Source organism: Echinops telfairi, unplaced genomic scaffold (assembly GCF_000313985.2).
Source record: "Echinops telfairi isolate 266 unplaced genomic scaffold, ASM31398v2 ScPeMD7_5;HRSCAF=22, whole genome shotgun sequence".
Taxonomy (NCBI): Eukaryota; Metazoa; Chordata; class Mammalia; order Afrosoricida; family Tenrecidae; genus Echinops; species Echinops telfairi.
In genome coordinates this window covers 30,094,403-30,110,866 of record NW_022103901.1, presented here as the reverse complement: position 1 = coordinate 30,110,866, position 16,464 = coordinate 30,094,403, and the positions used below count along the sequence as shown (strand labels likewise).

The following is a 16,464-nucleotide window of genomic DNA, read 5'->3' as shown; positions in this document are numbered from 1 at the left end:
GCCCCCCCTCCCTTCCCCAGGGAGGGGCAGGGCACCCACCGGGTTTCCTGGGAGGGCACTGGGACCTCAGCGCCCGAGGTGCCCTCCTCCTCCTCAGTCCGGCGGCGGAAGGAGGGGCGCACCTGCACCTGCCTGAGCACGCTGCTCTTGAGGTCGAACAGGCTCGACATGGTGGCCTACGGGCAGAGGCACAGGGTGATGTTTTCACTCACTGCGCCCCTCCCCCATTTACTAACACATTCACCAATCACTCCCTCCCTGTTCACTCACCCCCATCCATTCGTTCACTCATGCCTCTATTCATTCAGCCACCAGTTAAACTCAGCTTGGTCCTACCAGGTCTCCACAATCACAATCAAACCAGGACCATCTCTCCCAACTCTCAGTAGCAGAAATGTTGGTGGAGCTAGGGGGCAGTTACTGAAGTCACCCTGAATTATCGTCGCTACCATCCTGAATCAAAACCCGGCTGGGGTGGAGAGTCCATTGCCCGAGGTGGCAGCAGGGGCCCCTCTAGTGCTGCCAGCTGGCCAAGGGCACCTGGAGACAGACCAAGGAGAGGTGAGCCCCCACCAGCCCAGGCTGTGCTGGGTGCCCAGTATGGCCAACTGACCTTGGAAATGGCCTGGCCTCTATCAGCTCATGTCCTTCCCCCTGCAGTGACCCAGGGAACATGATGGAAGACAGGTTTAAAAGGCAGTCCCTAATAGGGGTCCCAGCAGCCATCCCTGAACCTGAGCACCCCCCATATTCATTGAGTTCCCTGTATCTTCAGGGAGAGTACAGGCCACAGTGGGCAGGGTATAGTGCTGACCACGGGGCCAAACTGAACCCTCTGTGCCCAGTGGGCTCAGCTCACATGGTGAGTAGGGTCGCTGGGGGCCTTCGGTTCCTCCAGTGCAGTCTGTGTCCACACCCCATCCTGAGTCCTAAGGGCAGTCATTGAGTACTAGCGGTGTAAGTCAGGGAGGTGGTACCTCAAAGTGGAGCTGTCCCTCCCCGCTGCAGTGCAATGAGAACACACCCCAACTGGAAATTGGCAGGGTGGAGCCACATTCCCACTCCCTTGTCTCCAAGCCTGTCTAGTCCCTCCCTCCCGCTGCTGCCATGGTGACGGTGACCAAGTGCCCAGAAGCTCCTCTGGAGTCTGAGAGGAGTGGAGCTGGATAGCCTGGCTCCCGGCTCCGGGTCTGGGAACAAGGGGGTGCTGGGGTGAAGCGGAGGACCCAGTCTAGCAGCCCTCTCCTTTTCCCCACCATGAGGATGGTTCTGTTTGGAGTAGATCCCCACACATCTGTCAATCTGTCAGGAGGGCTCAGCTCCCTGTCACCCCTGGCAGTTCTTGCTGGGGGGTGGGGGGTGGGAAGGTTGTCGCTCTTGTCTCCCCTCCATGCTGCCCAGTTCAGATCCCATCTCTCTCTGTGCAGTAATCTGCCTCCCATCCCCCACCCCCAGCTCCTAGTGGGCCAGTCCCCTTTCTCCCCTGTTAAAATGTTCAACCTGACAGGGTGAAGTGCAGACCTCAGCCAGGTCACCTGTGTCACCTGGCATCCACCACACGTCTCCAGTCTTGCTGCGCTTTGTTGTCTAGGAAGTGCTTGCTCAGCCTGCCACAGGGCCTTTGCATGAGTTTCATGAACTGCCCTGCTCTTGGTAAGGGCCGCCTCTCCAAGGACCCTCGGGGCCAGGCACAGCAGTACCCCCACAGGCAGGCTCTGTTATCTTGGCCGAGCAAGGCAGAACTCCAGTCCCAGCCCCAGGATGGCACAGGCAGCCAGTGGTGGGGGCCGCAACTGCTGAGGGCCCCCTCCTGGTAATGACTTAGCCTGAGAGCCCAGGCCCAGTGAGGGGCTGGCCAGCCCTGGTAGTCAGCCCTATCTGCTAAGGTCTGACCCACACCTCCTCTCTCTACTTCAGCAGCCACCTCAATTAATGCTTGAGTGAGCGGATGCTCTGCTCCCTGCTGTGTCTGTCTGTCTCTCAGTGGGATATGCACCCTGGGGGTCTCCCCAGTCTGGCAGGGAGCATCCTCCCTGTGATGGTGGCTGGAGAGGGAAGAATAGCTCTACTTCCTTCAAATTTACCAGTGTCTCTCCTAGAGCCTCCCCAAGGATGGGGGATTGGTAGGCTGGAGTGAATGTTCTAGAAGCCTCCGCCCCCACAGCCAGCCCTACAGCCCCCAGGGGCCGGCGTCACAGGCTCCCCTCCCCTCCTCTGCTGAGCCAGAGAGCCTGCTCCCCCCGCAGCCCCCCAAAGCCAGTGAAGCAGTTGCTGCCTGAACTGTTGCCAGGGCAACCGCCAGCCGCATCTGCATGTGACAGGGGCTACGGGGGTTCGAGGTCCAGTAAGGACTATGACGCAGAAGCAGTGTCCAGAGCGGTAAGGATAATGGGGTGGGGGCAAAGGCAGAAAGTGAGTGCATACACCCCAGGTTTTCCACCTGCACTATCAGCTGGCCCCACCTTGGACCAGACCAAGAGAGGGAGGGGGATGCTTTGGGCCCTGTTCTCAGATGAGCAGGCTGAGACCTAAGGACCCACAAGGGGAGCAAGCAGGTGACAGATCTGGGAATCAGCTCCTGGGATGTCCCTAGAGTCTTGGCCTCCCTGCCAGGCAGCCCCTCCTTGCCCCAGCCCTCAGCCTGTTGCCAGGATGGGGCCAGAGTGGCAAATCTGCACAGGTGTCCTGAGAGGTGGCTGGGGCTCACGCTGCAGGCCGGAGCCCCTCTGTTCCCTGGAAACCCAGTGCCCACGCAGCATATAACCCTACTGGGCTTGACAGCCACCTGCTACCTGACCCTCCTGGACTCCTGACCTACCATGCCCCTCAGTGGCAGACATGTGAATGTCCTCTTTGTGACAGGACAGGAAGCAGGGCAGAGGATGGCAGCACACAGGGGAATATCAGCGAAGAAGGACTAGCTGCCATGTGGACTTCTGGAGCTGGGTGGTCCCCAGGGCTGGACACCTGCTGGGGGTGCATATGTCTGCAGGCCAAGCACACTGACCTGCTCACAGCCAGGGCAGGACTCAAACCCAAGCTTCAGGCGCATCCATCTCCCGTCAGCCCAATTTGGGCAGCAGGGCCTGGTGAGGCTGGCTACTTTGCGGGGGGGCAGGACCCTGCAAGTTTGGAACTGGGGTCTATTGAAGCTGTCCTGTGTCCAGCTGGCTCCATGCTGACTTCTCTCCTGCTGCTGGCCCAGCACATGCGCTGTGCCACCTGTCCCCACCCTACCCCACCCCTACCCCCTTAAGACCCTGCTCATGAGGCAGGTGGAGCCCAGCTTGGCATATCCCAAGGGTCCTCACTCACAGACTGCAGAGGAGTGGGCTTCCTGGCCCAGCCCAACCTCACCGGAGGTCCTGGAGCCTGCATTACAGTGGGCGGGGTGCCAAGGGGAGCCAAGGGGACGAGTGGATGAGCCAGTACAAAGGCCTTCCACCCGCTGGAAGAAATGAGCGTTTGGGTACCCTCCGGCAGCCCCCCTTACCTGGCTCTGTCCACATTTCTTCACTTTCTGGCACCCCTCCCCCACTGCCTGAGCCTCCAGCTTGGCGGTGTACCTCCCTCATTGGCGGGAGGGGACACCTGTATGTGTGTGCGTGTGCGCTCGCGGGTGTGTGGTAGCGCCCAGGGAATCTGCGTGTGTTTCTAGCCCCTCACTCTCAGGCGTTTCCAGCGATTTGGGGGCGTCTGCGCGGGCACTTGAAATTCTCCTGGAGGCTGGAGGGGAGGGCGGGGCTCGTAGTACCAGGGATTTGGGGGAGATGGGGGAGAAGCTGCGGTGACCCACAGAATGGCGGGGGGTCGGGGTCCGGGGTGCCCGCCGCTGCAGTCTGAACTCCGGGTCCTCCGCCAGTCCTCCAGGTGGGTTTGGCTGGGCTGGGGCGGGTTCGAGTGGGGCGCTGCGCAGGGACTTCGGCTCCGGCCCACCCGGGCTGCATGGCCAGCGCCCCCTGGGTCCTGCGCGCCTCGCATCAAGGAAATCTGATATTCCCTCCCCGTCCCGGCCCCTCCCCCGCCCCCCGCCCCTAATGTGGACCCCGCGCCCTCTGAGAGGGTGCGTAGACACCTCGGGCAGCCTCAGTTTCTCCAGCCCGCAGGGGACGACGAGGGCCCGCGTCGGGGGTTAGGGGTCCGGGGGCGCTGGTGGCGTCCAGGGCGGTGGTCGTCCGGACGCGGACCCTCCGACGGCGGCACTCACCGTGGGCCGGGCTTGGCGCCCGCTTCTCCTGGGGTGCTGGGAAGCACGAGGGACGGGGGCACGGACGCGGGCTCCTGAGTGCTGCCCTCGCTCCAGCAGCAGCCGCTCCCGAGACGCAGAGGCACAGTCGTCTGTCCGCAGCCGCGGGCTGGGAGGAGTGGGGACTTCGAGTGGGGCGGGGCCTGGCCGAGCTCGCCCCGCCCCTCCGCCCCGGTCCCGCCCCCTGGCCGTGAGGTTGCGGGATGGGGTCGCTGGGTCCAGAGCCAGGCTGGGCGCCCCCCCACCCCTGCAAAGGGTTTTCGCGGGGTGAGGGGAGGGGAGGGTTTTCCCGCACTCCTGGGGGTCCCAAGGGAACCAGTGCCACCTGCTACGCAGCACAGACCTTCCTGGAAGCACTAAGCAGCCATTTCTGGGGGCCCTTCCCAGTCCAGCACTGTCCCTGCTTGACTGTGTGGGCCTTGGGTCTGGGGCTCCTCTTCGACTGACGGTCCCCCCCCCCCCCCCCGCGAAGACCCCCTATGGCAGGCTCAGGGCTGGAGTGATCTCCATTAGGCCTTTGCTGATAACCTCATCACCTGGATCAAGATGGTTGTGTGTTCTTGTTAGAAGGGGTAGGGGGCATGGGGGAGGGGACGGACCCCGGATCCCAGGATTCTAGCTGGACCAAGGCTTGCCCTCTCTGGTGAGGGCTCGATGACAAGCTGCCTCAGGTCTCAGGCTGACCCAGAGAGGTCCTGGGGCAAGTTGTAGGGGCACACAAAGCCCCGGGCTCACTGGGTGTTTCACCCGTGGCCAGCTCACTGCACACCCATAGCTCCTGGCCCTCTTGGATCAGGGCTTGATCCAGGGTTTCACTCCACAAGGGTGGGTCTCTTCTGCTGCAGCTCTAGGCTAGGCGAGCACTGTAGGAAGGTACCTGGCCCTGAGGCCACTCTACACACGGGGTTGCCATCTGGGAATGGCTGTGCCCCCCCCCCCCCCCCAGGGGGAAGGCCGAGGGCCAAGAGGAAGAGAGCAGGCGATTTCTTCCCACATCCCTAGGTGGAGGGGATGTTCTCGAAGGGGCCACTCAGTGGGCACCCAGAAATTGGGGATGGCCTCTCTCTTAGCCCCACCTCCCCTCAGATCCTGATGAATCAGGGCCTGTCACTCAGGACCCGCCTGGGGTAGCAACTCTTGTCAGCAGTATAGGGACCTGGTGCCCAATGTCTCAGGCTCCCTGTTGTGGGGAGGCTGGGGCTGGTGGTGTCCCTGGGGGGAATGGCAGGTCCAGGGCCCAGATCTTGGGGCTGGTGCCCCCCTTCCCTGCAGTCTTGCATCAGGTCTGCCAACCTGTTGGAACAAACACAGGCCTGGTTGCCATGGTGACCGTAATGGCTTTGGGGTGAGAGATGAAACTGCAGAGGCTGTAAACAGGAAATCAGGAGGGGGCTACTGGGCCCTCAGGCTCCCACCTCACCCCCTGGGGAAGCCAAAGCAGATAGGGTCAGTGGCATCCCTCTCACAGCACACTTTGGGGTTGGAGGACCCTTACAGGTAGGGAGAATGAGGCTAGAAGTGGGGCAGTCTGGTGGGGCTCGTCCACAACATCACACCTAAACCTGCTTCCTTGGTCCGCAGGCTTCCCCAGCTCAGCCAGGTTCGGAGTGGATGGGTGAGGGTTCCATTTGGGGACCCCTCTATGCCCATGCTTCGGTTTCTCTCAGCTCTAAAAAGGGCTGCTGGCGGGCTGAGTCTGGATCCTCATGGGGTCTGTGGGGGTGAGAGATGTGTGGCCAGCAGCCCCTTGAGAGCAGGACCAGACAGGACCCAGTGGTAGCTCTCTTGCTGGGGCTGCTTCGATCAAGCCCACCTTGTCAGGAGGTCAGGTAAGGTGGGCTGCTAGGCCTTGGGAGTCAGTGGGGGGCAGCAGGTGAATCAGAGAGGACACTGGCTCACTGGGGGCTAGGCTAGAGCAGCAGTTCTTAACCTTTCTTACCCCCTTTCACAGGGGTTACCGGATTCATAACAGTAGCAAAATGACAGTTACAAAGTAGCAACGAAAATAATTTTATGGCTGGGGGGGTGGGGTGTCACCATAACATGAGGAACTGTATTAAAGGGTCCCGGCATTAGAAAGGTTGAGAACCACTGGGCTACAGCGTGTCTGGTTGAAAAGCAGGGAGGGGGATTCACGGGAGGCAGGGTCCTCTCTCCACGTTAAACCTGATGCCAGACTGTAATCGAACTTGTTGGGCAGAGTACAACTGCCCACCTGTACTGTTTCTGAGGCTGTGTGCCTCATAGGAGCTGCCAGCAGCTGAGCATTCTGCACCAGCAGGGCTGTCTTAAAGTCAACCAGCTAAGTCCAGGCTTCTGCCTTCTGGTGGCAGCACTAGGAATTGCAGGCACAGCTCCCAATCAGGGCAGCTCCCATCGTTCTCATGTTCAGGGGCAAAAATCCAGGCCCCACGGTCTGTACATCCTGGGGTGGCACTGCCAGCAGAGGAGCCTGAGAGGAGGGCTGCAGGTTCAAGGGCACATCTGTCCAGTCACCAGTTTGGTGGCCCTGCTGACAGCACCTGCCTGATAGCCCCAAAGCTGTCCAGGCCATTCTGGACAGTTGTTGAGCTTCAGGTCTCTGGGGCTCAGAGGCAGACCTAGGTCCCTCCATGCTGCAAAACAAAGGCCACTGGCACCTGTCTGAGAAGCAGAGGTCATGGAAGGTCCAGGAGGGAAACGTTTCAGGAATTGGCCAGAGCTGGGGCTTGATCAGCACCTGAACAGAGCAAAAGCTTGGGCCTCTGGGGAGGGGAGAAGGCAGTGGGTGGGCTATCACGAGAGGTGGACCAAAGGCTGGGGTTTCTTGCCTGTGGAGGGCTCCAGGTCTCCTCCTCAAAGGTAAGGCTCCTCTGAGGGGTGGCTGGCCTGGGGTGTACATATTTACAGGGACAATTCACTGGGGCTATAGGGTGTCCCCTACTCTTCCAACTAAAATTGTTGCCCCTCTGAGCTGTGGCAGGCTCAGACTGGCTGGAGGCAGCCCAGGTCAGTCCCAACTCTCCAGACCCTCAGCCTCACCAACCTCCAGGGCGCATCTCACCTGTAGAGCAGACACGAGCAGCCAGGACCTGAGAGCCCAGTCCTCTCCCCAGAAGAGCAAAGGACAGAGCCCACAGGGAGGTTTGTGGAAAGGCTTTAATGTGAGATCACATACACAGGGCGGGTCACCAGTCACAACTGCTGACCAGCGCATGGTGGTCCATGCAGGAAGGTGCTCACCCTGCAGTAGGGGCAGAGCGGCCCGGCGCCAGGTGTCTCGTGGTACACAGTTCTCGGCTATGCGAAGCTGGGGGCTGAGCTACAAAAGGGACACTTCACAGGCGGAGATCATTCCAGCTGGCTAGAGACATAGTCACTGCAGACAACTTGGTGACAACAGGCAGCGGCCGTGATGCAGGCAACAGTGACGAGGTGGCTCGGACTTCCATCCAGCAAGCAGGTAGACCTGCACCTCGGCCCCCAGGCTGAAGTGTCTGCATGCAACTGGGACCTTCCGAGTCAACTCCCAGGTTACCAAGTCCAGGGGCAAGTTGGTGCCATGCTGACTGCCCAGGGGATCTCGGCCAGTTGGCTGACACCATCAAGCCTGGGGTGCATGCTGCATCTTCTTGGGTGCCACTGACCAGGCCTCCCTGGGGCTCCACGGAGTATCATTCCCACCCTTTGGTCCCTGCACTGGAGAAGACCCAGGTGTGGCCAAGGGGGCAAGCCCAGGGCCCCGCATGTTGCCAATCGAGGGGCCTGCAGTCTCTGTAACTACTTTAGGCAGGCCGGTCAGAGCACACAGGAAGGTTGCCTTCGCAGACATGGTGGGGGCACTGTGCTTGCTCTGCCCCAGTAGCTGGGTAGGTGGCGTCCTGAGAGCAGCTTGGTGCCCAGTCCATGGAGCATGTGGGTCCTGGCAGGCGTCCACAGGTGTGCTGAGGAGGGTGCTGGTCAGTGGCTCCTCTTGGTCATTCACTGGCAGGCAGAGTGTCTGGGCCTCGGTTCAGCAGCATGGCAAGGGTGCTGCCGGATCACACCACCCGGCTCGGCTAGCGGCACTGCTGAGAGCCGGGCGGCTGCCTCCTGGCATTGGGTGAATGACGAGAAGGCAACAGAACCTTTATAGAAACAGTTTATTACCCTAAACAGCAACACAGACAGAACGTCCTAGAACACGGGGAGTGGTGCGGACTCGGGCGCTGGCCGGCCACAGACAGACAGGAAAAGTGACTGTGTCAGCCGGCCGGCCGGCCAGCAGGAGCAAAGCTCAGCGCCGACACCATGAAGCATGCCTGCGTCCGCGCAGAGGGACTAGCGCCTAGGGGCTCGCCAGAGTAGAAAAGTTTATCTTGGTACAGCAGTGGGAACACTGACATTAATATTAAAATAAAAGCCAAGTCTTACAGAACAATCAAAAATACAAAAGACCGAAGGAAGAGACCCTGTATGAAAAAACGGGGGCAAGTGAGCAAATCGAGACGAGTGGACAGTGGTGGAGGAGGTGGCAGCGCCGGCCCCCTCGGTGACGAGAATTGTACATAGCGACGGGGTTTGCAAAGTGTTGTAAACAAGTTCTTGCCAAGCCCCTCCCTTCCTCCTGGCGTCACATGGTTGGTTTATGAGGGCGCGAACTTCTTGGCTTGTGCTCGGACCCGCTTCTCGTACTCCACTCTGTTTTGGCTGCGGAGTCAGAGAGAAGGGATACATTACCAGGCGGCTCAACAGGGGCTGCATCCCAGGTGTGGAGTGGCCATGGTCTGCAGCCCAGGGCACATCTCAGGACTCCAGCTGAGCACAAGCGCTGGCTCCACTAGCCCACCTGCTGGCAGTCAGCCCCAGGACTTGTCTGTTACAGGCTGCAAAGCTAAGTGGCCGTGCAGCAGAGAACACATTCCTGGCTCCCCAGCTTGTGGGGGCTTCCCTGATAGGTCCAAGACCTCCTCTGGGTCCCACTCTCTAGGTAGTTCCAGGGCCTGGGAACAGGCGCCTAAGGTAGGGTGGGAGCTACTCTGGTGCTGAGCAGGGTACAGCAGCCCTCCTCCCCCAGACTGTATCTCCTGAGGAGTGCTCCCAAGCTCATGAACTTGAAGTGGTGGTTTTAGGGGAACCCTTTGACCCTGTGCAAAGTGACCTTACAGGGCAAGAAACTGCATCTGAATGGCACCATTGGTCTGCAGGCCTTAACCCTGGTAGGGGTGAGCCCCAGGCTCGGGGCAAGGCTGGGGACCACAAGGACAGCAGCCCCAGGCAGCTGAGGTGCCACCAGGGGCCACCCCCATGAAGGCAGTCCTACCGAGGATGGCCCCCCCCACCCATATACTCATGAGTACGTACACATACATACACGTACACATACATACACAAGCACGCACATACGCAGGGAGCAGCCACACCAAGATTCCAGCAAGTTGCTTTGGGTCCCACAGCTCCCACCCCCTGGTGGGGAGCTCCTGGGCAGTGACACTGCAGGGACATGTGAGGCTGGGTGACCACGGCCAGGCCTGAGTGCGCTGCATTCACTTGGGAGATGGTCGCCCCAAACCCTCGCCCCATTGGCAGCCTCGGCGGGCCACATAGGACTCACCAATAGATCGTGTATGCCTCGGCCTGGGCCGGGTCCTGGATATTTGGTTCGTTTAGGAGCTCCTGTATTCCCAGTAAGATCTGTGGGGACATGGCGAGGCACAGGTGGGCAGCCAGCCCCGCCCCGCCCACCCCCCAGCCCGCTTCAGCCCTACCTGCTTGATGGTGATGGCTGGCCTCCAGTCCTTGTCCTCCTCCAGAATGGACAGGCACACGGTGCCCGAGGGGTACACATTCGGGTGGAAGAGCGGGGGCTCAAATTTACCTGGATGCCGGGAGAGGGGTGTGGGCGGCAATCCCAGGCAGTTGCCTCCCTCCCCTACACCAGGCCCCCCCACCAGTGTCACTGGGTTAAGAAGGGGGTCAGGCTGGAGGCAAGCACAGGCCTTTCCCAAGTCCTCGAGTGGCTTTCCCCACGGCCACCATCTCTGAAGCAGACCAGCAGCCTGGTGGGCCCTCTTGTCCTTTCTTGCTCAGGAACAAGCCTCCAGTTCTCTTCAGAGGACGCTCGGGAAATGTGGGCAGATGAGGCACCTGCTGCAGTTGGCGGCCCTCCTCCTTCCCCCAGTCCATTTCTACCTTTATCCTCTGTTTACGGTTTTCGTCACACCCAGGACAGCACAGTCGCTGCCAGAGCTCTGCTGGCATCCAAGAGTGCCTGCACTTGTGTGTGAACCTGTGCCAACAGGCCATTCTTCTCAGCCGTGAGCATTCTCACCAGCAGGGGCCCCAGGCGCGTGGTGATACAGTCCCTGAGCCTCACGTCCTGTAGACAATCCTGCTGTCTCCTGCCGGCTTGCACCAGGCTCCAATATTGAGATCCTTCACCAGTCCTTTTGGCGCCCTGCCCCTTGGCCGTGGAACTGTCACGACAGCACCTACAACTGACATCCGGTGACCTTGGATGTGGAGCACGGCTGTCCCTGCAGCTGTCAGCTGGGTATGGGTCAGGGACAGAGCCCCCCAGTGCCACGAAAAGGCCCGGGTTTGTACCCCAGGCCCCCAAGCCTTCTGCTTCACTGTACCGATGACAGACCACACTCTGGGAAGAATCATTCCAGAATCTCGGCAGAGCCCAGGGGCTCTGTGTGCTTCAGACTGAGAAAGGCGTGTGCTTGTGGCTTTACTCAACGCAGCTGGCACCACGGACGGCCTCAGGAGGAGGCTGGCTAACCCCTGCAACAGGCCGCTGAGATGACATCCTCGCTGACACTGAAGAGGTCTCAAAGCACTTGCTGCCACCGCCGATCAAAGCCAGAGCCTCAGTGGGGATCACAACTCAAGGGACAGAAGACAGAATCTTCACGACAGCTCCATCTTGACATTGTAACGAAGGTACCGTGTGTGTCTAAGACTTCACTTCACTCCGATCCACGACTAACACCCCAGGAGAGATCGGTCTAGAACTCAGACAAGGGCACGACAGGCAACTGCCCAGGACAAAGGCCTCTTGAATGCATCAGGCCCACAGATCCCTCTGAAGTCTGGACGCTGACCGGAGCCAGGGTGCACCAGGTGCCTTATATGCAGCCAGAGCTGGTCCGTGCATAAGGAATCAAACCGATACGTTTGATATATCATGCTGTGGTCACTGAAAAAGAGGAAGACCTACAAAGAGATGGACCAACCCAGGAGCTGCAAGCCTGGGCTGGACGTCGGTCATGCCGTTGAGGACGGCGCTGGACCCAGAAGTGGGACACTGGCCGTTGTAAGTTGGAGCAGACTCGATGGCCCCGTCTGCTGTCTACCCGAAGGAAGGTAGTTGTGGTGGGCGCATCCTGGGCAGGCAGGGGGTATTTGCCTTCCTCTCAGGCTCTCCAGGGTGTGCCCAGGTTGACTGTGGGTGGCGACATGCCAGCTCCCTTCTCCAACACCAGCATGCCGAGTTGGCGCCTGGTCCTGTCCCTAGCCCCTTCTATCTCTGGTCCTGTCCCTAGCCCCTTCTATCTCCTCAGTGCCCCTCTGAGGTGCTGTCAGTCTTCCGTATCTTCCGAGGGCACCTCTGATCTTGGACCCCGCCACAAATACTGGTTTGAAAACCTTCATTTGTCCACTCACCCTCCACCCCTGCCCTGGCACTCACAGCCTCTTGCCTGACTTGCATTGGCGCGTGGACCTGGACGCCACCATTGGTGGCTCCCCACTTCCCAGTGCATCTTGGCCCCCTGGTGACACTGAAAACCCCATGCCTTGAGTCCCCAAGGGAAGGACGAGAACCGGCCCCCATCTCCCAGGCTTCCCCACTCACACTTGGGAGGGGAAGATGGGTAGTCATCCTTGAAGAGCATCCGCAGCTTAAAGAGGCCTCCTTCCCATGGGGTCTGTGGGCAGACACGACTCCATCAGCTGGTCAGCCAGCCAGGGGCGGAGCCTTGTGGATAGAGACCTCCACGAGCTCAGAGGTGGACAGGAGAGAGGGCCTGAGGCTCCGGAGGGGACAGGAAGGCCCTGATTGTGTCCCTCACGTAGGTGCTGTCAATGCCAACCCTTCACACTCATGGATGGGGCCCCCTGGGAACAGGCTGTGTCCCCAATCACGTGGGCTATAAAAACCCAGGCATGGGGCGGGAAGCAGAGGGGAGAAAGGTGCCCCGGAGACCGGCCTGGAAGCCTGAGCTGTTTAAAGGGCCATGTCAATTCTTTAATGCAACCAGTCACCCACAGCCTCTCTAGGGAGCTTTGGTTATGCAGGGGCCAGGGACTGGGTTGCCATAAAGCTAGCGGTTCAAACCCACCAGTCACCCAGAGGAAGGAGGCTGAGTTGTCTGAGTCCACTGGTCACCTTCCATCAGACTCCCAACGCTGGGTGGTGAGGACCGGCCTCCCAGCAGCCCAAAGAGGCACCTGTGTACCTGGCCTCCTGCCCCTCCCCTCCTCTCCCAGGGGTACAGTGAGGCAGAAGGCTTGGGGGCCTGGGGAACATCCGTGGGTACAAACTCAGGTCTCAGGTGACCCTGAGCTGGAGCAGGGGTGTGGCTTGGAGGCCATAGGGAGGATCCCATTCCCCAGGCGCAGGGTATGGACGGGTCCAGAGCCCCTGCGGGCTCACTAGCAAGGCAGGGAGTCAGGCCCAGCTGCCCGGGCGGCCTGCAGGGGAGGAGTGGGGCCGGCACACCTGCTCCAGGCCACTGTGTCCCAGCTGCTTGGCATACCCCCACCTGTCTGTCCCTCCCCTCGGCCTCCATGGCTGCTCACCCCCTTCTTCCCAGGAATAGCGCACTCCCAGTTCATGAGGTTCATCGTGCCGTCAGGGTTTTTCGTTGGGACGGCCACAAATCCCTGCAGAGAGAGGACACCACGGGTCATGGCCATGGTCCTGCCACTGCCTGCCCCAGGCGCCCCCCACCCTCCTTGTACTCACAAAGGGGTGGTCCTTCCTCCAGGCTTTCCTCTCCTGGGCAAGTCTGCTGAGGGCGATCCCCGACATAGTCCAAGTTCTGCAGGGACATCGGGGCTCAGGTGGGCGGAAGGGGATAGCACCTGCAGGGGCCCCCACCTTGGGTGCACACCCACTGAGGCCTGTTTCCCACCAGGGGATGGCTCAGAGGAGAGGCAGCCCCCACCATCAGAGCAAGTGGCTCCAGGCAGCAGATGCTGGGCAAGGACGTCAGGAGTACTGGCCCAACAACTCTCACACAGTGGTGCTACCTGTATAATGGGTGCTCAGGCTTAGCCCAATCATGCTACCTGGAACAAATCACTGAGCACCCCATCCTTCCATGCCCCCGATGCTGCAGAAAAACCCCAGCATGTGGGCATCCACACTGCTCTGGAGCAGCAAGGTGGGGGTGTTCAAGACCACCTCCACTACGCAGGGCTCCACACAGCACGCCCCAGCTGCCTACCCACACGACACAGTGCTTGCAGGGCCCACTTTCAGGCTCCTGGGCGTGGCGCTGACCACACCCTAAGGTAACCGAAATTGTTCAGTCTTGTCCTATGCCAGGACCATAGCCCCAAACTACACCAGATCTTCATAGGCATGCTGAATTCCAGAGGGAGGGAACCTATTCCGGAGGAGGGCGGAGTCTCAAGCAACCACTCCTACTTCTGGAGGAAAGGAACCAGAGGTGGGTGGGGGCCCCGATGAATGGTGTGCCCAGGTCTGACTCCCTGGCACCCAGCAGGCCTGTGGGGGCCCCTGCCATTCTGGAGGCAGATCCACCTGGCCCAGGTGTGCCCTGTGGGATGCCCGTGCCTTCCTTAGCTGTTCTGGTGGTACCCATCACTCAAAAGACACCCCAGAAAGCCTCAACATCCCCCTGGGGAGAGGTCCTACAAACACAGACAAGGTAGCTCTGAACAAGTACCAATAGAGGGATGCCTGCACCGAGCCCTTACAGCGGCAAGCTGGTAACCTGGCTCTCAAGTTTGAGAGCTGCCGCTAGAGCTAAGGGGCTGCCATCCAAGAAGTCCCCCAGTACCCTACAGCATCCCAACCTAACACAGACCTGCAACCTACAGACCATGGGGGTGGGGAGCGCATCTAAGGTGCCTGGCCTGAGTAGCTCAGTGGTTAATGCACTAAGCTGCCACCAGAAAGGCTGGAGGTTTGAGCAGCTCCCTGGGAGGAAGAGGAGGCTGTTTGCCTCTACTCTGTTCTACTACAGGGTCACTATGAATCAGGATCAATTTGACGACAGCAAGTTTGGTTTGTTAACCTCAGTGTAGGTCCAAAACAGACGGCTGCAAGTTGGGGGCAAACCAGTCCTTGGTGGTGCCTTGCTATTAGGAGTGGATCACCACATCTGACCTCCATCCTCGCCCATCCCTCCCCTAGGCTCTAATCTCCTTCTGGGACACTGATATCTGGTGTGCTGGTCCTTCGGCCGAGGGTACCCAGCTGAGGGGGGGGCAAAGTCTAAGGTGGCTAGCTGGGGGTGTCATCAATCAGATATGCAGACACCACATGGCCACAGTGAGTGGCCTGGAGGCCAATGGCGAAGGTTTGTGGGCATGTGTTTCTGCAGAGTGGGCTGTAGGCACCCCAGCGCTGTTGGAGTCCCCAGTCGCTGCGGGGAGGTGGAAAAATGGCCAGCCTAGTAGGGAAGCTCAGTCCGCATGCTAACCTGCCCACTGAGGCACTCCCAACCCGTGTGGGTGGAACGACCACAGGGGGCTGAAAGACACTGGCTCACTCTCCAGGACAGGCAGGCCCTGGCGCAAGTGCCAGGGTGTTCTGGGGACCTCAAGCTGGACCAACACCTGGCTGCCGCCTCTGACTGAGTGGAACCCCAGAGTGGTCCTAGAGTGGCTAAAATAGCCAATGCAGGGCTGGCTCCCTGAGGTGCACAGCCTGATGGGTCAGATCATGCAGTGTCACCCCTGGGAGGAGGGGCCACAGGTGCCAACCCAGGGGGTGGTCGCAGCAAAGGCTGGGTCCCCAGGATCCTGCGGTCCAGAGTTCCTGCTGCCAGAGCAAGCACCTTCAATGACAAGTAGTCATGGCTCTAAATCCCTAAAACCCATTACACCTGTTCCTCAACCAGGCAGAGGCACTAGGGAGGGCTAGGTGTTACAGGTGTTTCACTGACCTGAATGAAGGCAGGGTCAAAACGCCCCAAGAACCCCCCACCTCTGCACTGTTCACCAGACTGCCTCTTCCCCTGGGCACACACCTGTAAAATGGGTGCTGGCACGGAGATTGTGGCACTCCCCACCCACACAGAGCAGGACAGGGCAAGGCTGCCCCATTCTGTTTCTGAGGCTGCCAGAAGCAACTGCCTCCTTTTTCCTCCCATGGGTTGGCTGGTGGGCTTGAACCGCACCCACCCTGCAGTTACCTGCCAACAGCCTAACTCGTGATACCACCTGGCCCCTCCAAGGAACCAGGTGGGCCAAAAATAAAAATACTCACTTCCTAGGCCCAAGCACCCTGCACTCTGGAGGCCCCAACATCTGGGCAGCACACTCCACTTCTTTCACGAATCGATCCTCAGACCCCGGACAAGCCCAGCTCAGCCGACCAAGAAACCCTGGACCAGTCTCAGCTCCCAGCTGTAGGGTCTTCCCGGCCAAGGCAATATGCAGCACAGAAAACCCAGAAGCCACTCAGAGACGAAAACCACCCTTGTCTTATTTTTTCACCAACAGCGAGAAAAGCAGTGAGGGAGTTCTGCCAGCGGCGATAAGGCAGTCCTGCCGCATCAAGGCGGCAAAGCACATGCTGGACCTTTGGGTCTGAAAGTGTGTGGGAGGACGGGTGGGCTGGGGGGAAAGGCAACGTCTGCAAGCCTAGGAACTAAACACAGTTCGAGTCTCCCCTACCAGCTGGGGTGACCGCAGGCCCCTCACCTCCCTCAACTACCCACGGGTCCAAACTCCCCCTCCAGAGGTGGGGGCACATTAAGTGTCCCGACGACGGCACACGGAGAGCAGAACTTCTTTGTGTCGGAGACGCCACCACCACCAGCACCTTCGCCTGCCCACCCCGGAGCCCACGAGTCTGCACCCCAAGGCCGGCTGGCTTCTCTCCCCGGTCCGGAGGCCAGGAGGAGGGTCGCGCCTCGGGTTGGCCGCCCAGCCTGTGACCCCGGAAGTCAGGGCCCTCACGTTACCGCCCTCGGGTTCAGCAGCCCCAGAGACGGTGGAGTTGGGCCGGCAGGTAGCCTCTCGAGCCGCACCGACAAGCCGGGGGACGCGGGCTC

The 16,464-nt window shown here is 60.2% G+C and overlaps 2 protein-coding genes across 2 annotated transcripts in view; both read right to left on the bottom strand.

Annotated features, from left to right (window-relative positions):
* BAIAP3 (BAI1 associated protein 3) overlaps positions 1-4,328 on the bottom strand; it is a 12,281-nt gene extending 7,953 nt beyond the window's left edge. The window contains exons 1-2 of the mRNA XM_045286025.1: positions 4,208-4,328; positions 36-176 (exon numbers count right to left, since the gene is read on the bottom strand). Coding sequence (XP_045141960.1) covers positions 36-170 — 135 coding nt within the window. The 5' untranslated portion in view covers positions 171-176; positions 4,208-4,328. The remainder of the gene's footprint in view (positions 1-35; positions 177-4,207) is intronic.
* Positions 4,329-7,366: 3,038 nt separating this feature from the next.
* On the bottom strand, positions 7,367-13,312 carry UBE2I (ubiquitin conjugating enzyme E2 I). Its single transcript, XM_004705790.4, has 6 exons — positions 13,179-13,312; positions 13,013-13,096; positions 12,066-12,138; positions 9,973-10,082; positions 9,819-9,898; positions 7,367-8,914 (listed from the first exon to the last, which is right to left on the bottom strand). The coding sequence occupies exons 1-6, from the start codon at positions 13,242-13,244 to the stop codon at positions 8,851-8,853; spliced, it is 477 nt and encodes a 158-aa protein (XP_004705847.1). The 5' UTR covers positions 13,245-13,312; the 3' UTR covers positions 7,367-8,850.
* Positions 13,313-16,464: the final 3,152 nt, after the last annotated feature.

Coding starts and splice junctions, on each gene's coding strand:
- UBE2I (XM_004705790.4), bottom strand. CDS start 13,244: ATGTCGGGGATCGCCCTCAGCAGACTTGCCCAGGAGAGGAAAGCCTGG. Junction 12,139..13,012: donor CTATTCCTGGGAAGAAGGGG/GTGAGCAGCCAT, acceptor GTCTGCCCACAG/ACCCCATGGGAAGGAGGCCT. Junction 8,915..9,818: donor GAGGCATACACGATCTATTG/GTGAGTCCTATG, acceptor CTGACTCCGCAG/CCAAAACAGAGTGGAGTACG.